The sequence below is a fragment of the Ovis canadensis genome, chromosome 17, assembly GCF_042477335.2.
Source record: "Ovis canadensis isolate MfBH-ARS-UI-01 breed Bighorn chromosome 17, ARS-UI_OviCan_v2, whole genome shotgun sequence".
In the NCBI taxonomy this organism is placed as follows: Eukaryota; Metazoa; Chordata; class Mammalia; order Artiodactyla; family Bovidae; genus Ovis; species Ovis canadensis.
In genome coordinates, this window is record NC_091261.1 from 82,262,700 (window position 1) to 82,284,532 (window position 21,833).

General features: G+C 62.4%; 2 protein-coding genes across 5 annotated transcripts in view; both read right to left on the reverse strand.

Moving 5' to 3' along the window:
- PPIL2 (peptidylprolyl isomerase like 2) overlaps positions 1-15,347 on the reverse strand; it is a 19,527-nt gene extending 4,180 nt beyond the window's left edge. For all 4 annotated transcript variants that reach the window (XR_011250046.1, XR_011250045.1, XM_069558419.1 and 1 more), the window contains exons 1-14: positions 15,209-15,347; positions 11,460-11,509; positions 10,192-10,237; positions 8,624-8,686; positions 7,774-7,825; positions 6,914-6,965; positions 4,253-4,344; positions 3,650-3,739; positions 2,935-3,010; positions 2,184-2,344; positions 1,273-1,348; positions 859-965; positions 612-701; positions 388-421 (exon numbers count right to left, since the gene is read on the reverse strand). Coding sequence is in view for 2 of the 4 variants with exons in the window: in XM_069558419.1 (XP_069414520.1) it covers positions 388-421; positions 612-701; positions 859-965; positions 1,273-1,348; positions 2,184-2,344; positions 2,935-3,010; positions 3,650-3,739; positions 4,253-4,344; positions 6,914-6,965; positions 7,774-7,825; positions 8,624-8,686; positions 10,192-10,237; positions 11,460-11,509; positions 15,209-15,240 (1,021 nt within the window). In the remaining 2 variants the exon portion in view is untranslated. The remainder of the gene's footprint in view (positions 1-387; positions 422-611; positions 702-858; positions 966-1,272; positions 1,349-2,183; positions 2,345-2,934; positions 3,011-3,649; positions 3,740-4,252; positions 4,345-6,913; positions 6,966-7,773; positions 7,826-8,623; positions 8,687-10,191; positions 10,238-11,459; positions 11,510-15,208) is intronic.
- A 1,673-nt stretch (positions 15,348-17,020) lies between these two features.
- LOC138422353 (uncharacterized) lies at positions 17,021-21,654 on the reverse strand. Its single transcript, XM_069557109.1, has 7 exons — positions 21,426-21,654; positions 20,970-21,218; positions 20,715-20,838; positions 19,263-19,468; positions 18,677-18,747; positions 18,370-18,465; positions 17,021-17,248 (listed from the first exon to the last, which is right to left on the reverse strand). Exons 2-7 carry the CDS (start codon positions 21,189-21,191, stop codon positions 17,038-17,040), a joined length of 930 nt encoding a protein of 309 aa, XP_069413210.1. The 5' UTR covers positions 21,192-21,218; positions 21,426-21,654; the 3' UTR covers positions 17,021-17,037.
- Between the last annotated feature and the right edge of the window lie 179 nt (positions 21,655-21,833).

The window sequence follows — 21,833 nt, forward strand, 5'->3', positions numbered from 1 at the left end:
CCCGAGGAGCCCCACCCCCAGCTGCCTGTGGGGCCCCAGCCCCAGCTGCCCACAGGCCCCCACCCCCAGCTGCCCGTGGGGCCCCACCCCCAGCTGCTCGTGGGGACCCAGCCCCAGCTGCCCACGGGCCCCCACCCCCAGCTGCCCGGGAGCCCCAGCCCCAGGCCCTCAGAATAAACTCCACACGAGGGAGGGTGGTCTGTCCCAAGCGGCCGGCAAGCTGGGGAGCTTTGGAGGAGCAGCCCCCAGTCGGCGGCCAGACGGGGGCCCCTGGGGGCCCGAGGCCTCGCCACAGAGGCGGAGCGAGGAAACGGGGCTGGAGGCGCAGGCTGTGGCTCTGGGCCCGCGGCGCAGCTGGCACCCCAGGGGCCCAGCGCCAGCACCCACCTGTGCCAGTGCCCGTTGGGTCGCCTCCCTGGATCTGTGGGAAGAGCACGCCAGTGAGGAGCCCCGCCATGAGCCCCCAGCTTCTGCTAGGGACAATGGGATCTCCCCCACCAGCTCGATGCGGACAGCTGGGCTGGGGCCCAAGGCCCCTGGAGACCAGGGGCTCAGCACCCCCACGGGGAGGACTCCACACCCGGGGGGGGGCAGCCGGCGTCGGCGCTCACCACGAAGTTGCGGATGGACCGGTGGAAGACGGTGCCGTCGTAGTACTGCTTCTTGCAGAGCCTGATGAAGTTCTCACAGGTTTTCGGGGTCTGCAACAGGCCAAAGGCTCCTGTGAGCCACACAGCAGCCTCGACGGTGGGAGGGGCTCCCGGGGCCCACAGCCGGGCCTCAGCCGGTGGGCTTGGTGAGCCTGGCCACCCTGCGGCGGCACTGGGCTCCCGGTGGGGGGGGGGGGCACCCACGCACCAGATCGCAGTGCAGCTCCAGGTTGAGGTCGCCCAGGTTGGTGTGCAGCCGAACGTAGCCCTTCTTCTTCACGAACTGGTAGCGCAGCTCGTCCTCGTCAATGGCCGCTACGAGGAGACGCCTGAGCTGCCTGCCTGTCCGGGGTTGGGGACCCAGGGGGAGGGCGGGCACCAGGGGCCAACACGGGGAGAGGAGGAAGGGGCTGGGGGACGGTGGGCCCTGACCAGTGAAGACCAGCAAAGAAGGTCGCTGGGGCCTGGGCGGGGCGGCCCCCCACCCAGACACAAGCCCACTTTCAAAAGGACCCGTCCCCGCCTGACCACTAGTGAGCTGCCGGCAAGCCCACAGAGCCGAGGCGGGCAGGGGGATGCCTGTGCTCAGCCACCACAGACAGGGAGTGGGGCTAGATACTACCTGCTTCGTGCGTGGTCTCGGGAACCATGGCGGTGGACGTGAAGGAGGCGCTGACCCTCCCGGTGGAGTAGTGGGCCTGCGGGGAAACCGCACCAGCGCTCAGCACGGGGGCCGCCCCTCTGCCCCGGGCCTGCCCTTCGCCTTTCTCCACCACCCCTGGCCGCCAGGGGGCCTCCTGGGCAGACAGTACGCCCAGCCCACGCTGGCCTCTCCCGCAGGGCCCAGGGAGAGCCGCGACCCTCGGCTTCAACCGCACCAAAAGCCTGGCTGCCAAGCCTCGTGTTAAGTGAAACCTGGAAAAGCGTGCCAGGCAGAGTGTGGGCACCTCTGAGGTTCAGAGCACCAGGCACTTGAGGGCCCTTTTAAAGGTTTCAAGGTCCTACAGGAAAAAATCATGCACGATAAAATGTCTTTTTCCTTCTAAACACACAAAAAAGAGATTTCTTCCTATCAGAAGAAAATGCATCAAAATGCTAAGAGCTGCTGTGTTAGGGAGAGCAGTGAACACCACAGCCTTGTCTTCAGCACACCTACCTTCCTGGACAACTGTTCAAAGGGGGTCTCCCAGCCCCAGGCCCTGCCTGGTAGGGGCAGGGGCAGCTGAGGGCCTGACAGGCCAGGGCACAGGTCTCAGAGCCCTCACGGCCGACTGGGACCCAGGGCCAAGCACAAGGACGGGGGTGGGGCGTGCAGGTGAGGGCCAGGCAGAGGCACCCCGAAAACACCTGCCCTCCTCCCCCAGCAGCTCGGCACCCGAGTCACTCCGGCTCCGGGTGGCCAGCTCTGCAGGGCCGTGCCTGCGCACACCTCAGGCTGCTCTGCGGCGAGGAACCACGGAGGCTGCCGGCAGCGCCCCACCCAGCACCGCGCTCCAGGAGTGCCGCCAGGGCAGGGCAGCGGGCCCCACTCACGGCGTTCAGCTTGTCCGCCTTCGCCTTCACGGGGGCCCTCATGGTGGCCGCCAGCACCTCGTCCCCTTTGAACTCCCGGTAGAGCTCCTGCAGCGTCTCTCGCGTCTCCGTGTTTGTGTTTTTCAAATAGTAAGACGGGTCCTGCTTGGCCTTCTCCTCGTCTAGAGACGGTACGGTGGTCCTGAGCGGCTGAGGCCCAGTGCCGCCCCCAGACGCAGTGAGGGCCAGAGCCACTGACAGCCTGGCCGGGCATGAGGCCAGGGCAACCAGGGCCTCCGTCCCTTACAGCCTCCGGGTCACGACAGCCCCGGGACAGCCCATGGAGAGAGCAGGGACGAGGCCGCTGCCCCGGCCCGACCCCAGGGTCACAGCCCCAGGTCACGCTCCCACCGGCCCCGGGGCCTGCCTGCCCCCCGCCGGCCATCACATACAGCCTGGCCCAGTCCTGTGGTGAGAAACGGACCATCTCTGACGAGTGTGGAGAGGGCGACCCAGGCCCCAGGGCCCCCGGAGAGGAAGCAGCCCTGCGGGGCCTGTGGCCATGTCCTGATGGCCCGGCTGGCCCCCACACGCCCAGGCTCCAGGGTCCTGCTGACCCACCCCAGGACGGCACAGCACCTCAAGACATGCAAGGCCTGTGCAGAGCAGGCTGGGACCCCCCCGGACTCTGGCGAGGGGCAGGGAGCGTCCCCCAGGGGCACTGGCTCTGCTACCCAAGCCCCTCGCCCCTGGGCAGCTGGGCTGTACGTACCTGGGTCGATTATTTTCATGTTATTCTTAACATGAAAGAAATTGGAAACGTTGAATTTGTCCAAGTTGGTGGGGTCCTGTGGCACAAAGAACACGTGTGGCAGTGAGCCTGGCACGTCCTGGGCCATGCAGCTACTGGGCGGAAGGCGACGGGGGACGGGCAGGGGCCCGGGCTTGGGGAGAGCCCGGGGGTCGGCAGGGGCGGGTGGAGACGGGGCTGCAAAGCCGCTCCCCAGCTGCACACCTGCCCGCTCACAGCCAACAGTGCCCCCAGCTGTCAGCGCAGAACACGGTGCCGACCAACCCCTTCCCACTGCCACCCCCTGCAGTCAGCTGCCAGGCGGATCCCACAGTTCACCTAGGGTCAGAGAGTCCACCCTGGCGGAGGGCCGTGCACTGGCCTCAAATCGTAGCGGGACGAGCCACAGGAGAACCAGGGCCCCCGACTTTCTGCGGCTGCGACTCACATGAGCCCGCTCAGGGCTCTCGGGACACCTACAGCCGTGCTCTAGGCTCGCCCCGGGTCCTGGGCACCTGCCCCAGCCCTCAGGCTTGAAACGGGGCAGCCTCGACTTGGAAGCGCTCTGGGGGCAGAGACGAGTCGGGGAGCCGGGAGCCCCAGACTGCGGCGGTGGCCTGTGCAGAGGCCCGGGGTGACCCACGGCTGGGAGGGGCTTTGCCAGGCTGCACAGGCAGGGAGCCAAGAGGGTGATCACCTGCAGGGTGATGATGTCCTGTCGGCAGAAGGGCTCGTCCGTCAGCAGGTCTCGGAAGTTCTTGGCCTTGATGTTCAGCTGCTCCACCGCCTACAGCCAGGAGGGCCACAGTCACGGTGCCTCCCTGCAGCCCACAGTCCAGAGCCGACCCGGGAGGGGGGAAGGGCAAAGGAGGGGACCAGAGTGCGCCCCCAAGGGGGTGGACCCAACCTAGGCCCCAGGCGGGTCCCTGATATCTTGCTCCCAACCAGCCACCCACCTCCACCCAATCCCAATCCATGACCCCAGAGCCCAAGAGGCCAAGCTCCAGGGGTGGGCGTGAAAACCCACAGCCTGCCACAGGCGGCCTGGCCCAGAGCAGGAACCCCAGCCCTACGCTCCCCGGGCAGGGCCTGGAGCTGGGCTCCCTCAAGGGTCTTTGTGGGCCTGCGGGGCCGGGGAACTAGGACCCGCTCAGCAAGTAGAGCTGCCTGGTCCAGGCCTGGAGGCCACAGGCAGGCCACCATCCTTTGGCTAGAGCGGTGGCTCTTAGCCTGTGACCTCTGGGGACCCAGGCCCACCACCCCCCCGCCAGTGTCCCCACCAGGATTCGTGACCACCCACCTCGTGGGCGTAGACGTTGCCAGTGGTCTTGATGGCCACGATGTGGCTGCTGTTGGTGAACACGGTGAAGAGCACCGGGCAGTGGTACTTCCCTGGTGAGAGGGCGCAGGGGCGGGGTGGGGCGGGGTCAGCGAGGGTGCAGGGGTGGGGCGAGGCGGGGCAGGGGGTCAGGGAAGGCACAGGGGCGGGGCGGGGCAGGGTCAGAAAGGGCGCAGGGGCGGGGTGGGGCGGGGTCAGCGAGGGTGCAGGGGTGGGGCGAGGCGGGGCAGGGGGTCAGGGAGGGCGCAGGGGCGGGGTGGGGCGGGGTCAGGGAGGGCGCAGGGGCGGGGTGGGGCGGGGGTCAGAGAGGGTGCAGGGGTGGGGTGGGGCAGGGGGTCAGGGAGGGTACAGGGGCGGGGTGGGGAGGGGTCAGAGAGGGCGAAGGGGTGGGGTGTGGCGGGGGGGGGTCAGAAAGGGTGCAGGGGTGGGGCGGGGCAGGGGGTCAGGGAGGGTGCAGGGGTGGGGCGGGGTGGGGTCAGAGAGGGCGCAGGGGTGGGGTGTGGCGGAGGGGGGGTGGTTCAGGGAGGGCGCAGGGGCGGGCGGGGTGGGAGTGTGGGGTCAGAGAAAGGGAGCAGGAAGCCTGTGGCACCAGGCCTGGGCGCCCCCCACCCAGGGGCCCGTCCAGGCTCCACCTCCAAGAGCAGGAACTCCGCCCCCTGAGTCAGCCCCACCCCACGCTGCCACCCTCTGCCTCGGGGACCAGCCTGTCTCCCCACCAGCCTGCTGCCCCTTCAATGAGTCAGCCCCGCACACCACACCGCAGCCCCTCTCTCAGACCCCACCCTGTCCCGACACCTGCGCCCCTCCCTGCCCCACTGCACCCCACCCAACCCCCAGGGCAGCCAGGGAGCCCGTGTAAGTCAGTCCCCACAAGGACGCTGCAGCAAGGGGGACACGTAGAGATGAGAGACCTGGGGTTGTATGAACTCTAAGAACCATGACCTCAAAACTGCAAAAAATAATTACAAGAGCATTCTGGAAGCTGGACCACCGGCTGGATATTCGACACTAACAAATTCATACTAACTTTCTAGGTATGAGGAGTGTCTCGTTTCTTAAGTCCTTAGCTTTTAGAGACACACTCAAATACCTAAGCGTGAACCGGCACGAAGGCACCGACACAGCGGAGGGGGCCACAGATAAACTCAGGCGCCCGACGGCGGCTGGAGGGAAGCTAGGGCTGGAGACAGGCCGCACGCAAACTCGACTCTCTCGACCCTGAACTATCAGCTAAGACACAAGAGGGCGCTCTCTAGATCAAGGGTGGTAAAAAATGTAAAAAGGCACAGTTGAGGGGGATTTCCTGGGGGGTCCAGTGGCTAAGACTCCATGCTCCCAATGCAAGTTCAATCCCTGGTCCGGGAGCTAGATGCCACATGCTCCAACCAAGACACGGCGCAGCCAAGTAAGTAATTAAAAGAAACCAAGTTGGGTCAGATCTTCCTTGCTTGAATCTGAGCCCAAGACACTGCTGGGCTCCCCGCCTCAGCTTGCCCCAGACCACAGCCCGTGCCCCTGCTCCACTCACACCAGGCAAGTAAGAGTGGGCCCCGCGCCGCGGGGCCTGTCACGGCTGGGCCTCTGCCTGAAGCGCTCTCCCCACAGGGCACGCCCCACCTGTCTGCAGAGCCCCCCTCGAACTCCATCAGCTGGCCCCCAGCCCCTCTCCCTTGGCCCACTTCACCTCTGACCCCAGGACAGGCCGAGTCTGACCCACCGCAGTGACCTCATTTCCAAAGCCCGCCCTCTCATCTCAGGAGAGGCTTGGCCCTCACTGTCTGCACGTGGCAGGCAGGCACGCAGTGAACGCTTGTGAAGGAGCCACTCTCGGAGCGAGGAGCTCCCCAGCACCCAGACTGTCCGGGCCGCCAAGGCCAGCTGGCTCCTCACTGCTGTCCGCACCTGCTGGGGGCTGGCCGGTCTCGAAGCATTCCCGGAACGCACCCACCAGCAAACCCTGACCCAGCCCTCCCCCAGGGCACCTGCACACGCCCAGGCCCATAGGGAACTGAGAACAAGGCCAGTGCTCGCGGAGGCTGCCTCCACACAGGCGTCCGGCTAGCAAGAGCAGTGCAGGGCACGCAGGGGTGCAGCACGGGGCCCCGGGACTGGGCCGGGGCGCACGACCAATGCCGAGCCGAGCGGCAAGAGCCCAAGAGCCCCCGGCCCCACGCCCAGCCGCCCACCTGGGCCTCAGCCCGAGCAGCTCCGTCTCCAGTGACACCTGGACCACAGCCGGGCAGGGCCTGTGCCCTCAGGGGCCCAGCTCAGCCCACACGGTCCAAGTGCCCCACAGTGAAGGCTCATGCCCTCAACTGTGCCTTTTTAAATTTTTTACCACCCTTGATCTAGAGAGCGCCCTCTTGGCCTTGTGTCTTAATTGATGATTGCAGGGTCGAGAGAGCCGAGTTTGTGTGCCACCCATCTCCAGCCCCAGCTTCCCTCCGGCCGCTGTCGGGCGTCTGAGTTTATCTGTTCCCAGTTTTAAACTACCTGTGCCTCTAGGAAGACAGCATCACATTTTTGATAAACTGAAAGCAAGCGTCTGGCCTGCTCAGAAGGTAAGAACCTGGCGAGAGGTGGGGCTCGGGTAACCCGAGCAGGCCGGAAAGGGCTGCTCACCTTCACTGTTCTTCGCAAAGTTCAACTTGACCAGGGACCGCCCATCCAGTTTCTGCAAGAAGCAGAATCAATGAAAATGCACAAGCAGCTAGCGTGCGGAGGTGCTGAGGCCACCAGGCCAGTGTGGCAGGCCGCAGCTCTCTCTGGCCTAACTCCCGCCCAGAACAAGGGTCTCCACCTCTGGCTCTCCGCAGCACTGGCGCTGCTCCCTGACACCCCCAGGCCCCTGTCCTCCTCTGAGGTAGCACCCTGGTCCCTGGTCCGGCTCCGCTACAGAGCCGGCCCCGCACCGCAGCGCTAACACCCCGCCGAGAGTGAACTGCAGGCACGCCACGAGGGAACGGAGAGCAGCCTGCGCAGCGGAACCGGGCCCAGGCCTGTGGCAGGTGTGCAGGGCTGCGGCGGGAGGGGCCGATCCTGCGTTCTCTCCAGCACGGCACACCGAGCACGCCAGCAGTGGGAAGCTAGCTTCCACACAGCCCGTAAGGAGCATCGCCCAGAGGGGTGGGACGCTCAGCGCCTCCGAGGGTCTAGGACCCGAATCCCCTTCACACCCACCAGCAGGGGCCTAGAATGCTTCGACTCCTCCAGGGCAACGTGCCAGGAGTGACCAGGCCGAAAACGCAGCCCCGGGGCCGGCAGGCTGGGGGCCACTGCACGTGCGCCTGGCCAGCGTTGGTAACAGCAGGGGATGCCAAAGCCCGCGGTGCCGCCGCAGGAGGCTGCCCCTGTGTGACCCACATGTGGGCACGCGGGGGGCATGCTCCACGGAGGACAGGCGTGGGGAAGGGAGGGGGCACGGGCGCGTGTGACACTAGAGCGTTCGCCGGCCTCACCGAAGCTCCTGCAGGGCCACCTACCTCTCCGTTGCTGGGGTTGGTCCCATACTTCTTAAGCCAAGGAACGATGTTCCTGGAGGAAGAGACCAAGCGTGTCAGACGGCGACGAGCCAGAGCCAGGGACTGGGCTGCGGGGCGGCTGCCCGGGGGCTGGGGGCCGCTCCGCCCTCTCTCTCCGCCCCATCACGGGAAGGAGTGCTTCTGGCCGCGCAGGCACCAGTGGCCGCTTGGGGTTTCTCCTGCCGTTGAGCACAAGCGTGGATAAACACCACTAATGGCAAGCCCTCCACACGCGTTGCTGCGGGTACCGGGCCAGCCTCGGAACCACACTCCGCACAGTTCTGGACGACGGGGGCGAAACGCTCTCGCTGTGACTGGAGAGTGGGTCTGGAACCAGCCTCGCAGTGTGATCTCTACCAGGTTCCCACAAACACCTCCCAGGCAAAAGGGGCCCAGCCTGACAGCGCCCGTCTCCCCTTCATCTGAAGCGCTTTCCGCGTTTTCTGAAATGAGGCTGTCACGAGGAACGGCAGAAGCCTGCGTCCTCGGAACACAGACGGGGCACGAGGCTTCCGAGGGCAGCACCGGAGAGGCAGGCACCTTGACTACGGCTCCGCCTTCGTGACGTGAAAGCTACACACTCTCCAATGTTCCAACAGCTAGGGGGTGCGGATCAGAACGCTGGGGGCCCCCAGGCAGAGGTCAGAGCGGTGCTGCCCCTCCCATCCCCAAGAGGCCCACTCAGGGCTCTGGAGGCTGCAGGCCCGCAGCGTGGCCCTGCCTGCAGCCCACACCCTCCCGCCGCCCTGTCTCAGGTGGGTGCCAGCAACCTCACCACATCCGCCAGCTTAGACGTCAAGGGGAAACTCACAGCAAGTCAAAGACGACACCTTCGGGAGTGCACACCGGGTAGGTGAAGGGCTGCAGAGAGAGACTGAGGGGCAGCAGAGTCACTCCTGAGCGCCGCCCTCTCCCGACCCAGAGACGCTGGCGGGCGGCCGTGGTTGGGGGCCCCGCCCGCTCCTCGCTGCGCAGCGGGCCCCGCTCCTGCATACTCCCGAGGGACGGGCACATGACGCAGGCCAGGTCTGACGACCGGGAAGCTCCAATGCAGGGAGGTGGGGTCGCAGGGCACCTGCCGCCTTGCGGAGAGTCTGCTCAGGAGCAGCGGCGCCCACAGGTGGAGGCGCCTGGTGCCTGGGGGGGCTGCCTTTTCTCTGGCCTGAGGTTCCCATCGAGAGCCCTCAAGGCTTTTCTGACCTGGCTTGCTTGTGCCTCACTTTCCCACGTGTCGGGCAGTGGGGGTCAGGCCCTGCGACCTGGAGAATCTGGCAGCACCAGGCTTGCCTCCCCAGACACCATCCCAGGGAGCTGCCCTCTGTGACCCACCGCTCTCCTCCAGCCCCGGGTACCGCTTGGGACTGACCGGAGCAGGAGGCAACGACGAGGCAAGCTCAACAGCAAGAATGTGAACACCCATCCTCTCCCCGCGGGGCCTCGAGGGCACGTCCTCCCCCAGCACCCCAGGATTTACAGAACGGGCAAGACATGAGCCTCTGGGAGGCTCTGGGAACCAGAGACCTCCACAAAACCATTCACAAGACCACACTCCCAGGAGGCAGATGACACGGCTGCTGGCAGCGGACAGAACCCCGGCCGCCCGCGCAGGGGCCTCCCCGGCTCCCTCAGCAAGCGAGACAGGCGAAGCCCTCACTCTCCACGGGGGCCCTCCCTGCCCCGTGCCACAGCTGACCAGCCTCCCTGCGGTGCTGGGGTCATCTGGAGACACTGGCCAGCTCTCGAGGCTCACCCTGACCTACCGATTCAGAAGCCGGGGGCGGGGCGGGGCGGGGGGCACGTGGCATGCTGTGTAGACACACCTGTGCAGACAGAGCTGACCACGGCTCAGACTTGGGGAAACTCGGGCCCAAGGGGACCAGCAGCCCTGCCCGCTCCCCCAGCCTCATGAGGGAGAAGGCCTGCGATCGGCTCTAGCAGTGTCCCTCCCTGCCCCCCGGTGACCTACATTCCCAGGCAAGGGGCAGGGAGGCCCGCGCAGCACGAATATTGCTGCTGCTGCTGCTTAGACTCAGGACCGAAAGGAAAGCGTGACAGCCCAGAGCCCAGAGCCAAACCCCTTCCTGGATGGGACGCCTGGGCCGGGGAGCTCAGCCTGCCCAGCATGGATTCTCTGGGCTGCGCGGGTGGCCTGAGGACAGAGCACACCGCCCTGGGATGTGAGCACCCGGCTAATGACACGACCTGGTCGGAAGGCACCCAGCTCTCTCCACTGCCGGGTCCTTCCTCTGGCCGCAGGGAAGATCCGAGCAGGGGATGCAGACAGAAGCCACCCTGGCATCTCTGGGGATCAGATTCACTGTGATGCAGGGGAGCACCCCAGAATACTCGCGCGAGGGGGGAAGCTCTCCCAACTCTCACCTGCAGTGGTCGAAAGGCAGACGGCGAAAGTTTGTTTGTGGGACATCTGTGTGAGATAAAAACAAAGGTTGGGAAGAATAATTACTCCGTAAAGAGTTTCACAAATGTGTTCCAACAAGTCGAGTACATTTTAAGGAAAAGCGCATGCCGGGGCTTCCACAGTGGCGCAGCTGCTAAGACTCCGTGTTCCCGATGCGGGGGGATCCGCGTTCCTGCTCTGGCCAGGAAGCTAGACCCCATGTTCCACAACTAAGACCCAGCACAGCCACATGAATAAGCAAATTTTACACAAATCCAGAAACAAAACCTGAAAGTGCATGTAAGTCGTAAGAGCGAAACCTAACGGCGTGGGGCTACAGTCAGGGACAGCCTAGCAACTGCGCGCGGTGGCAGACGGCTACTGGACCGATTTTGGGCTTTTCTTTGCAAAGCAGAGAAATATCAGATTACTGTGTTGTACACCTGGAAGAAATACAGTATTGTAGCTCCATTATATTTTAATAAGAATAGTAAAGCCTGCCTAAAAAACAAGAGAAAGAAAGAAAAGAAAATGTTGATCTAAGTTACATAGTGCAAAAATTGCTGTGGTCTAAAACAGAACCAAAATACACCAAGAAAGAGCCTGGAGGAAAAAGCGCTCGGCGCGGGTGGGCTCCTCCCAGGGCACAGCGCTAGCTGCCCGGCTGTGGGCCGCTCCCGGCTCCGCTTTCCCCGCGGGCGCGCCGGTTCCGGGCCGGCGGCGAGCGGGAGGGGGCTCTCCTGACCGCAGCCACGGCGGCTTCGGGCACTGTCGCTCTTTGTATTACTGACTGGATAGACCAGACATTATTTTAACCTATGTTTAAAAGAAAAAAAAATCACCAACACTTAAAAGAAAAAAGGCACTTCCCCTGTGGTCCAGTGGTTAAGAACCCACGTGCCGACGCAGGAGACACAGGTCCAGTCCCGGGTCTGGGAAGGTCTGACCCGTCGCAGGGCTGCTAAACCCACGCGCCGCAGCCACTGAGCCCAGCTCCGCAGGAAGAGCGGCCCCCACTCGCGGCAGCACAGCCCCGTCACAGCCAGCAAGAGGGAGCACCGCCCCAGGTCGAACGCCTTCTCCCCGCCGCGGGTGCCGCCTCCTGCGAGCCGTGTCCTCAGCCCGTCTGTCCACCGCGGCTGCCTCCTTCTTGCTAACTGTTCACGTGCACAGGCTCACTCTACAGCGAAGACGCCACCCTCTGACTACGCCACACGCCCGGAGGGAGCGGAAGGATTGCCCATCTTACCCGGTTTCTTGCCGCCATAGAAGTGAGTGTACTCAGCACAAGTGATGTACCTGGAGAGAGAGAGATTCCCCTTTCACGAAGACAGTCTCGGAGGGAAACTGACGGCCGGGTCACTTGGCTCATGTGGCAAATGCGTAGGTGTTTACCTACTGTGTGTCAGACACACGGTGATAAACACAACAGAACACAGATATGGGCGACACACACACCCGTGAGCAAACCCAGACAGTCTTCCTGCGCAGAGGAACTCAATTCAACGCTAGATGAGGGGCAGGAGGTGGGAGTGGGGTTCATGATTGGGAACTCATGTACACCCGTGGCGGATTCATGTCAATGTATGGCAAAACCAATACAGCATTGTAAAGTAAAATAAAGTAAAAAAAAAAAAAAAAAAAAAAACAGTAGATTAATGGTGAGACGTGGCTGGTCGCATGACCCGGGGGGGAGCTTTCCAGGTAGAGGGACCGCGCCCGCCCGGCAGTGGGGGCTGCTGAGGACAGAGACTTGGGGGTCCTCCCAGGCCATGGGAGAACTCTGGACTGGATTCAAGGGGGACGGAAAGGCCCTGGGGGGATTCTGACAGGGCCCTGAGTCCTCACAGCGTCCCTCTGGCTGCGGTGTGCAGAGGGTCGAGCAAGAGGCAGCAGAAACCGATCAAAGAGCAGCTACAAAGGTCCAAGGTGGAGAGGACAGGTGGACCAGCAAGACGCGGCCAGCTCCTGCCCGCGCCAGCAGGGCTCACTGAGGGACAGGGGCCAGAGGGAAACTCCCAGGCTTCTGACCCCAGAGAAGGAGCCAGGGTGTGACCACTGAGAGGGGAAAACAGGGGAAGAGCAGGCTCAAGTGCTGACAGTGAACGAGTTCCTCTTTGCTTTTCAATGCAGGGGGTGCAGGTCCATGCCTGGTGGAGGAGCCAAGCTCCTACAGGCCTTGCTGCAAAAAACCAAAACACCAAACAGAAGCAATACTGGTACAAATTCAATAAAAATGTACCAAAAAAAAGTCCCTTCCACAGCGGGGCTCCCTCACTGAACTCCACAAGCCCGTCAGATCTTCCAGGGGCGGTGTTGTAAGGCAGGCTGGGGCCATCACCCGAGGAAGAGTGTGAAATAGAGGAAGCGGCGGGAGGAGACCTAGGAGGTCTGGGGAGGGGAGGACCCAGGAGAGGGAACCCAGAGAGCACCGTCTCTGAAGAAACCCGAAAACAGAGAGTGGTGTCCCAGACACCGAGGAAGGGCTTCAGAGGGAGAGCGGTGGTCCGGCACGCCCCAGGAAGCGAGGACAGACAGCTGACCCCCGGATGGAGCGCCCCCCGGAGTTGAGGGATCCCGACAGGAGCAACGCGGGCAGACGCTGACTGAAGCGGGGTCAAGGGGAAGGCAGAAAACCACAGGGGTCGTCCTCATCTCGCCATTCAGACAGCTCAGCTCAGCCGCCTCTGACCCTGCGACCCCATGGATCGAAGCATGCCAGGCCTCCCTGTCCATCACCGACTCCCAGACACCCTGGAATGTGAAGTCAAGTGGGCCTTAGAAAGCATCATTACGAACAAAGCTAGTGGAGGTGATGGAAGTCCAGTGGAGCTGTTTCAAATCCTGAAAGATGATGCTGTGAAAGTGCTGCACTCAATATACCAGCAAATTGGGAAAACTCAGCAGTGGTCAGTTTTTATTCCAATTCCAAAGAAAGGCAATGACAAAGAATGCTTAAACTACCGCACAATTGCACTCATCTCACATGCTAGTAAAGTAACGCTCAAAATTCTCCAAGCCAGGCTTCAGCAATACATGAACCGTGAATTCCCTGATGTTCAAGCTGGTTTTAGAAAAGGCAGAGGAACCAGAGAATAAATTGCCAACATCCACTGGATCATGGAAAAAGCAACAGAGTTCCAGAAAAACATTTCTGCTTTATTGACTATGCCAAAGCCTTTGACTGTGTGGATCACAATAAACTGTGGAAAATTCTGAAAGACATGGGAATACCAGACCACCTGACCTGCCTCTTGAGAAATCTGTATGCAGGTCAAGAAGCAACAGTTAGAACTGGACATGGAACAACAGACTGGTTCCACATAGGAAAAGGAGTACATCAAGGTGGTATATTGTCACCCTGCTTATTTAACTTATATGCAGAGTACATCATGAGAAACGCTGGACTGGAAGAAACACAAGCTGGAATCAACATTGCCGGGAGAGATATCAATAACCTCAAATATGCAGATGACACCACCCTTATGGCAGAAAGTGAAGAGGAACTAAAAAGCCTCTTGATGAAAGTCAAAGAGGAAAATGAAAAAGTTGGCTTAAAGCTCAACATTCAGAAAACGAAGATCATGGCATCTGGTCCCATCAATTCATGGGAAATAGATGGGGAAACAGTGGAAACAGTGTCAGACTTTATTTTTTTGGGCTCCAAAATTACTGCAGATGGTGACTGCAGGCATGAAATTAAAAGACGCTTACTCCTTGGAAGAAAAGTTATGACCAACCTAGATAGTATATTCAAAAGCAGAGACATTACTTTGCTGACTAAGGTCCATCTAGTCAAGGCTATGGTTTTTCCTGTGGTCATGTATGGATGTGAGAGTTGGACTGTGAAGAAGGCTTAGCGCCGAAGAATTGATGCTTTTGAACTGTGGTGTTGGAGAAGACTCTTGAGGGTCCCTCAAGATTGGATTGCAAGGATTTCCAACCAGTCCATCCTAAAGGAGATCAGTCCTGGGATTTCTTTGGAAGGAATGATGCTAAAGCTGAAGCTCCAGTACTTTGGCCACCTCATGTGAAGAGTTGACTCATTGGAAAAGACTCTGATGCTGGGAGGGATTGAGGGCAGGAGGAGAAGGGGACGACCGAGGATGAGATGGCTGGATGGCATCACTGACTCGGTGGACGTGAGTCTGAGTGAACTCCGGGAGATGGTGATGGACAGGGAGGCCTGGCGTGCTGCGATTCATGGGGTCGCAAAGAGTTGGACACGACTGAGCGACTGAACTGAACTGTCCACTGAGGGAGGTCCCATGCCCTCCAGCCATCTCATCCTCTGTCGTCCCCTTCTCCTCCCGCCTTCAATCTTTCAGGGTCTTTTCCAATGAGTCAGCCCTTCGCATCAGGTGGCCAAAGTATTGGAGCTTCAGCATCAGTCCTTCCAATGAACACCCAGGGCTGATCTCCTTGCAGTCCAGGGCACTCTCAAGAGTCTTCTCCAGCACCACAGTTCAGAAGCATTGATTCTTCGGCGCTCAGCCTTCTTTATACTCGAACTTTTACATCCACACATGTAAAAACCAAACCATCGGAAAAGACTCTTGGAAAGGACTCTTGAGAGTCCCCCGGACAGAAAGGAGATCCAACCAGTCCATCCTAAAGGAAAGCGGTCCTGAATATCGTCTGGCGGTTAAGAAAATCAAAGAAATTCGACGGTAGCTCGGGGGTCCAAGTGGGTTTAACTGGAAGATGCTGGAGCTCGGGAGCGGACTGGGGGACGAGGGACGACCACCGCGCCCGAGGAGACGCCCCCAGGGAAAAGCTGGCGAGCCTGAGGAGCCGAGGGGACTGGACCCCCGAGACCCGCGCCGGAGGGGGAGCCCGCGGAGGCTTCCGGCGAGGCGGCGTCGAAGAGCCGGAGAGCGCGGGGCCCCGGAAACCCGCGCGGAGCGGCGGAGGCTTCCGGGGAAGCGGCGTCTCGGGAGCTCGGGGGCGGGGCGCGGGGCGGACAGGCCCGCTCCCGGCGGTGGCGGCTCAACTCACATCTTGTCCTTCTGGTGCTGTCGCTTCCCCATGGCGACGGCAGGGTCAGCGAGCGCAGACGGGGGAAAAAAAGCACACCTCCGACCGCGGCGTCTCGGACGAACTCCGTAACTACTTCCGGGTCTCGCCGAACCGCCCCGGAAGCAAGCGCTGAGCACGCCGGGAACTGTGGTCCCTGGCTGCCCCCGCCCCAACCCCGAGTGCACGCCCGCCAGGCGCCGCGCCCGGGGACTCCCCGCGCCCGGGGGCTCCCCGCGCCCGGGGGCTCCCCGCGCCCGGGGGCTCCCCGCGCCCGGGGGCTCCCCGCGCCCGGGGGCTCCCCGCGCCCGGGGGCTCCCCGCGCCCGGGGGCTCCCCGCGCCCGGGGGCTCCCCGCGCCCGGGGGCTGAGCAGTTTCGGCGTCGAAGCCTCCCCGTCTCTGCAGCTTTCTGTGCACCGCCTACCTAGCCTGCCTGCCTGGTCGCAGCTCAACGCCATCCCATCCCAAACCCGCCCTGGTCTGACCTGGCTTCTCAGGTCTTCCGCTTGGAGCCCCGAAGTTCCCCCGGCCTTGGCCCCATCTCTGCCCCAGGCCGGCACCTCCAGATGGACACCCACATTCGCTATCCGCCCTCTCACCGCTCACCCGGACCGCACTGCCTGCAGCCCCCTCTCCTGGGCTACCCAGGGGCAGGTGGCCATCAAGCCCAAAGGTCCAAAGCCTTCGTGATCCCTTCGGCCTCTTCCCTCGGCCGGACCACCACGTTGGGGTGCCCCAGGCCAAGCCTCAGACCTCCCCCTACACTCAAGCACTGGGTGACCTTGCCCGGGCTCGCGGCTTTAAACGCCTGTATCGCTTGACTCCCAACGCTAAATGGCCAGCACTCAAGACTCCTGCCCTCTACTCGGGCAACCCAGTGAACTCGAATTCAATATGTCTGCTAAAGCAGAATTCTCCTCCTCCCCCTCTAGGGTCCACTCTCCTCAGAGTACCACTATCCAGCCAGTCACCCCATACAGCTACAAGGGCTTGTTACCACTTGTAATCCTGTACTAATCCATCTGTGTACTGTCTAGCCACACATGCACGCACGCACGCACACACACACACACACACCCTCTCTCTCTCTCTCTCTTCAGGGAGACATGGCTTCCCCAAGAGCCAGGACCCCAACTGCTCGTCTGCTATCTCCAGTCACAAGCAAAGTGCCTGCGAGCTGCGTGCTGTCCCTTCAGTTGCGACTGACTCTCTTCCACCCTTCTGGACTGCAGCCCGCCAGGCTCCTGTCTGTGGGCTCTCCAGGCAAGAATACTGGAGTGGGTTGCCATGCCCGCCTCCAGGGCATCTTCCCAATCCAGGGATGAAACCGGTGTCCCTTGTGTCTCCTGCACGGACAGGCAGGTTCTTTGCCACCTGGGAAGCCCCAACCAAGGTGCAGGGCATACCCAAGAGCTCAAGCAACATCTGCTCTACCGGCCAGCATCATCGGACACTTTGTGAGGACGCACATCTCACATGCAGGTCGACTTTAAGGTCAGCATGCAAGGCGATCAGAGTCACGTGTCTTTGAAACTCTTTAGGGAGGCGCCAAGTTGGAAACCGACTCACTGGCTCACTGTCATCCCATGGGGGGCACAGACCACTGTTGCTAAGGCTTGTGTTTGGGGGCCAGGCGTGGCAAAAACTGGTAGTCTTGTAACTCTGGGATCCAGTGAGGTCCACAGGGGTCGCAGAGTCAGTACTGCACAGGCAGCTCCCCTTGCGCGCTGCTCTTTGCAAGGGCCCAGGGCTGAGATCCTGGGTCAGGCGCAGGGGAGAGCGCGGCACTAAGGAGACAGCAGCAGGGAACTTTATTCACCCTCCGGCCGTGGTCTGTACAGAGGCGGCGACTGGTCCCTCTGGTGGGGCGCGGACTCTGCGCTGCCAGGGTCAGTCTCTGAGTCACCTCTGGGTTTGGGCACAGGCTGGAACTTGAGCAGGACAGGCGGGGTGAAGATGGAAGCCTTCACAGACGAGGACGGTGTCTCCTCGGGGGCGGCGGGGCTGCTACAGACTGAGGTCCTGTGCAGGAGACACAGAAGACATGGGTTTGGATTCAGGAGGCGCAGACACCACACAGGGCCATCAGGAACACACCACGAAACCCAGGCTGTGTGACAGTCTCGCTGCCTTCCTGCTGCCGGAAACCCCTCGCGTGGGATGTCTGCTCAAAGCTGTGCACTGCAGCAACGCTTGTGACTGTGTAAACCCGGAGACGATCCAAATATCCGTCAGGGAACGCCCAAAGGAACCAGGGCACGGCCCGGCAGTGGACTATAAGGCAGGAAGCTGGTCTTTACAGCCCAGAGAGGCAAAACGGCCAGTGGTATGGGAGCGGGAGAAACAAGCTGCAGTGTGAGCCTGCCTTGATTTACGAAAGCAACCGACGTGTCGGCACCCTCGTGTTTTATGTATTCATTGCTGTATTGTGAACTTTTTCCCATGGAATGTGTTCTGCTTCTGTAAACTTAAAAAACAAAAAGAACTCATTTTTGGTGACGGCACCAAGAGGCAGCACAGCTTGCTCAGAGAGCCCACGCAGCAGGACGCCAAGAGCTGGCCCCACCGAGGGGCTCTGCCAGCGCAGGAGGGCAGCGGGCCAATGACGCTCCAGCCACACAAGGTGGGGGTATTCCGCATTCACTACTGGTGAGTTTCTAGGCTTTTGGGGGTCTTGGGTTTGGTTTTTCTTGCCACACTGTGCAGCTTGTGGGGTCTTAGTTCCCTGAACCAGGCATTGACCCTGGGCCCATCTGGACCACCAGGGAATTCCCAGCACTGGTATTTTTTTCAACGGGTGAATTACATGCCGTGTGAATAATGCCTCAATAAAGCTGTTTAAAAACAAAAAAGTCCTCTAATGCAATGAAGCTGCAATCTCAACACTCAATGACATGGGAAATACTTGACAAAAAAAGGTAATTTAAAGAAAACCACACGTTCAGTAAACACCTGATTTGCAGAACCACGTATGGAAGATCCCAGAGCTGCCCCAGCTGATGCTTTCCCACCACTACAAGCAGTAGGAAGGGGCAGCCACTCTCCAGCATGAGGGTCCCCGACGACACGAGGGTCCCTCCTGGAAGTGGGAGGGACCTCACCCTGCACATCCTCCAGGGCACACTCACCAGGGGCACACTCACCAGGGGAGGTGGAGCTTGTGCATGTCATTCCCGGTCAGGTACGAGAAGTGGAAGCCCCCAGGATTGAGGACCAGGGGGGTCAGGTCGACCATGTGGCTGCAAGACAGGGGGAGGCAGGGGGCTCAGCCTCGGTGCGGGGGGTGGGGGGGCACGGGCCGGGCACGAGCCGATGAGGAGGGGAAGGGAGCACTCAGGATGTAGGAGGGACATCTGAGAGGGAGGCCGGGATTCCGGACGGGCCAAAGAGCATGCTCCCCTAAGCCCTTCTGTCTGCCGTCTACCTGGGGCCCCGAATAAATCCTCCCACCTCTTTGGGTGTGATGACAAGCCAGTCCAGTTTAATTTCACTTCAGACCTCGAAACTTCCACTTTCTCCAGCTGCGGGAAACAAAGGAAACAGGACAAGCGTGGGGTTCTGCTCAGGAAGAGAAGCACCTTCTCCAAGAACTAGGGGCATGCTGTGCCTTTCCACCAACTGGCAAACAGGTCAGGTTGTGCTGGGGGCCAGCCGGGGCTCGGTGTTAGGGGGACAGGGCCTGGGAGCTTGCGGAGGAGGTCCCACTGCTGCCTGGGGGCAGGTGACGGGTAAGCGGGAGTCAGGAGGGGCGGCCAAGGAGGAAGGGCGCTGCAGAGGCACTCCGAGGGCAGCCTGGACAATGGCCCCCGTGAGGAGAGGTGGGCAGCGGGCATCCCCTGGGAGCCGCGGGGTCCGGCCGAGTGCCCTGAGGTCAGGCAGGTGGGGTCCCATGTATTCCCCACCCGACACTGCCAGCTGAGCGGCCCTTATCATGCTGCCTGCAGAGAACATTCTGGGAGCCTCTACCATGGGGCCAGGGAATTGCTGGGGTGCTTCTGAGCAGGGCGCAGAGGCTGCCCCTCCACAGGCCACTGACCGATGTGCTGGGCAGCGGAGGGAAGGGGCCAAAGACCCTGGGCATAGTGTAGACAGCAGGTGGCGGGGCCGCTGTGGAGGCCGTCGGCGGCAGCGGTGGTACAGGCGGCAGCAGAGCTGGGGGCAGGCACGGGGAGGTCGAGCGGTCCTGCCAGACGACGCGTTCTGGTTTCTTCGGTTTCCTCTTCCTCCCCCTCTTCTTGGCATCTGGGACAGGAGGTGTCCGTGAGCATATGCCCCAGGCCTGGACAGGTGTGGGAGGGCAGACAAAGGCCCGCCCACGGGCAGGGGAGCCAGGCCCACACAGGGCACCGGGTGACCACACCTAAGGCCACCGTTGATGGCCACCCACACGCGCCATCTCCCTGGCCCTTCGGCCACCCCACAGGGAAGTCCGAACCACCCAAGGCACAGGCCAGAGCCCCGCCAGGCTGTGTGTCAGGACAGAATTCCATGGGAACCGACAGAGTGTCACCACCTAGGTTAGCCTGCCACTCACCCTGGAGTCACCCACGGTGGAGTCTGCCAGTCTGCCAGTGAGCCCACCAACGCCACCCAGCCCCGGGTCATCCTGGGGGTGTGCAGAGAGCCCACGGGGAGGGAGTCCTGCAGAAGTGAGCTCAGGGAGACAGCCGGGGCCTCCCCACCCCCCCTCCCCTGTCCTCATGAATTTGGGTCTTTCTACTGTTCAAATCTGGAGCCCATCAGCATAGTAGGGGTCAACAAGGCCCTCCGGAGAAAAAGAGCACTGCCGGGGGCGCTGATGAGAGGCTGAGGGCCTGCACCTGGAGCAACCCTGGCCTGAGCCCCCATTCAGCACCATGTATGGCCCACGTGTGCTGGGCAACCTCCCTGGGCCTCCATTTCCTCTTCTGTAAAACAGGAATAAATAGGCCAGGCCAATGCCTTGGGAGGCTGTGGTGAAAGCTACACGTGCTGTGGGGGTCAGCTGCTGGATGAAAGGGTGCCGTGGGACTGCCCCCACCCCTGCCCAGGCGTCCGCCGCCATCGTAGGACCCTCAACATGGACACACCCAAGGGCTGAATCCAAACCTCATCACAGTTTCAGAGCAACCGTCCAAGACACACAGGCAGAGAGGAGCAAGCAAACATACCAGGGGACCCTGACGAGGGACACAGATCGAGTGGGTTCCCCAGAGGACAACACAGTTCTTCAGTTCAGGGCATCAGCGAGGGAAGCGAGATCACGCCACCTCACAGGGGATTCCAACAGCGTGGCCTCTTCCCGGGTTGCCTTCCCGGTGTGGCAGTGAACGCGGCCCCCTTCCAGCTCTACCCTCACCTGTCCCCATGTGAACACGAATTCGCCTCCCACCCAAACAGTGTGCGGGCCTCCGGGGGTCCTGACTGACAGAGCCGGCGTGGAAAGGCCGCTGCGGTGCCGCGGGGAGGTCTGAGTCGGGTGGGCCAGCGCAGCGCACGGTGGGCTCACCCTGGGAGTAGAGGTGCACGCGGTGGATGCGTCTCTTCAGCTGTTCCAAGCGCTGCTGCATCTCCAGGGCGCTCATGCTGTTACAGCAGTTCAGCTCCCCCTGGACCGCACGCGACGCCTTGGCCTGCGAGGGCCGCGGGCAAGGCGGCGCGGAGGAAGCCAGACGCCTGAGCCGCCGCCTCCGCGAAGCCCCCACGCCGGCGCCCCCGGCCGCCCCCCACCCCGCGCCCCCCGACCTCGCCCGGCCGGCCGCACCCAGAGGAAGGAGAGGAGCCCGCGCCGCTCGCACTCGGCTTGCTTGCCCTTGCGCACCACGCGCTCGGCCAGCGCCGGGTTGCGGTCGAGACTGCGGAAGAGGCGGCGCAGCGCGCGCTCCGTGCAGGCCGCCGCCTGCCTCTCGAAGTCCTCCTCGGAGATGAGCTGGCAGAAGGTCACAGTCTGGGGGAACTCGCGGTCGAACTCGTCCAGGATCTCCATCCTCGAGGGCTTCGGCGGCTCGGCTGCCTAGGGACCGAACGGCGTTCGGGGCGGAGTCCCCCGGGGCTGGGCGCGCCCACCCCCCCCCCCGCCCCGGGAGACAGGGAAGCCCCCCGAGGATCGCAGCTCCGCCACCATCCCGGCGGGATCCCCGGGGTCCGGGCGCGCCCAGCTCCCCACCCCGCCCCGAGGGCAGGAGCTCGAGTGCCCGTCGGGGCTCGGTCCGGGACGCACCGCTGTACCCCAGCCACCGCACGCGCCGCCGCCCAGACCGCTCGGGCCACTCCCGGGAGACCGCGGGCCGGACGGCAGCACGTGACAATGCCCGCCGCTTCGCGCATGCGCCCTCAGGCTTCGACGGGGCGCGCACCGCTGCACCCAGACCAGGCCCACCCTCGTTCCTGGCCGGCCAACTCTCGCAATCTCTTTTAGACCCTCGGACCCCAGGCTGCCTCCAGGCCCCCCACACCCTGGCCGCTCCCCTCCTCAGGGTCTGTAGGACCTGAGGGACATCAATGCCCTGGAGACGTCTCTCGGCCCACAAATCCTATAGCCTGGAGTTGCCACCTTTTCTTTGGATTTACTCTCCAGCCTCTGTCCTCTCCACGTTAGGGTCTTCCCCATTCCTTCTTGGACATCTTA

Excerpts from the sequence above, each read along its gene's own strand:
- LOC138422353 (XM_069557109.1), bottom strand. The coding sequence starts at position 21,191 with ATGGAGATCCTGGACGAGTTCGACCGCGAGTTCCCCCAGACTGTGACC. Across the intron at positions 18,466-18,676 it reads TTGTCATCACACCCAAAGAG|CCACATGGTCGACCTGACCC; the intron begins GTGGGAGGATTT and ends CCTGTCTTGCAG. Across the intron at positions 17,249-18,369 it reads CACAAGCTCCACCTCCCCTG|GACCTCAGTCTGTAGCAGCC; the intron begins GTGAGTGTGCCC and ends TCTCCTGCACAG.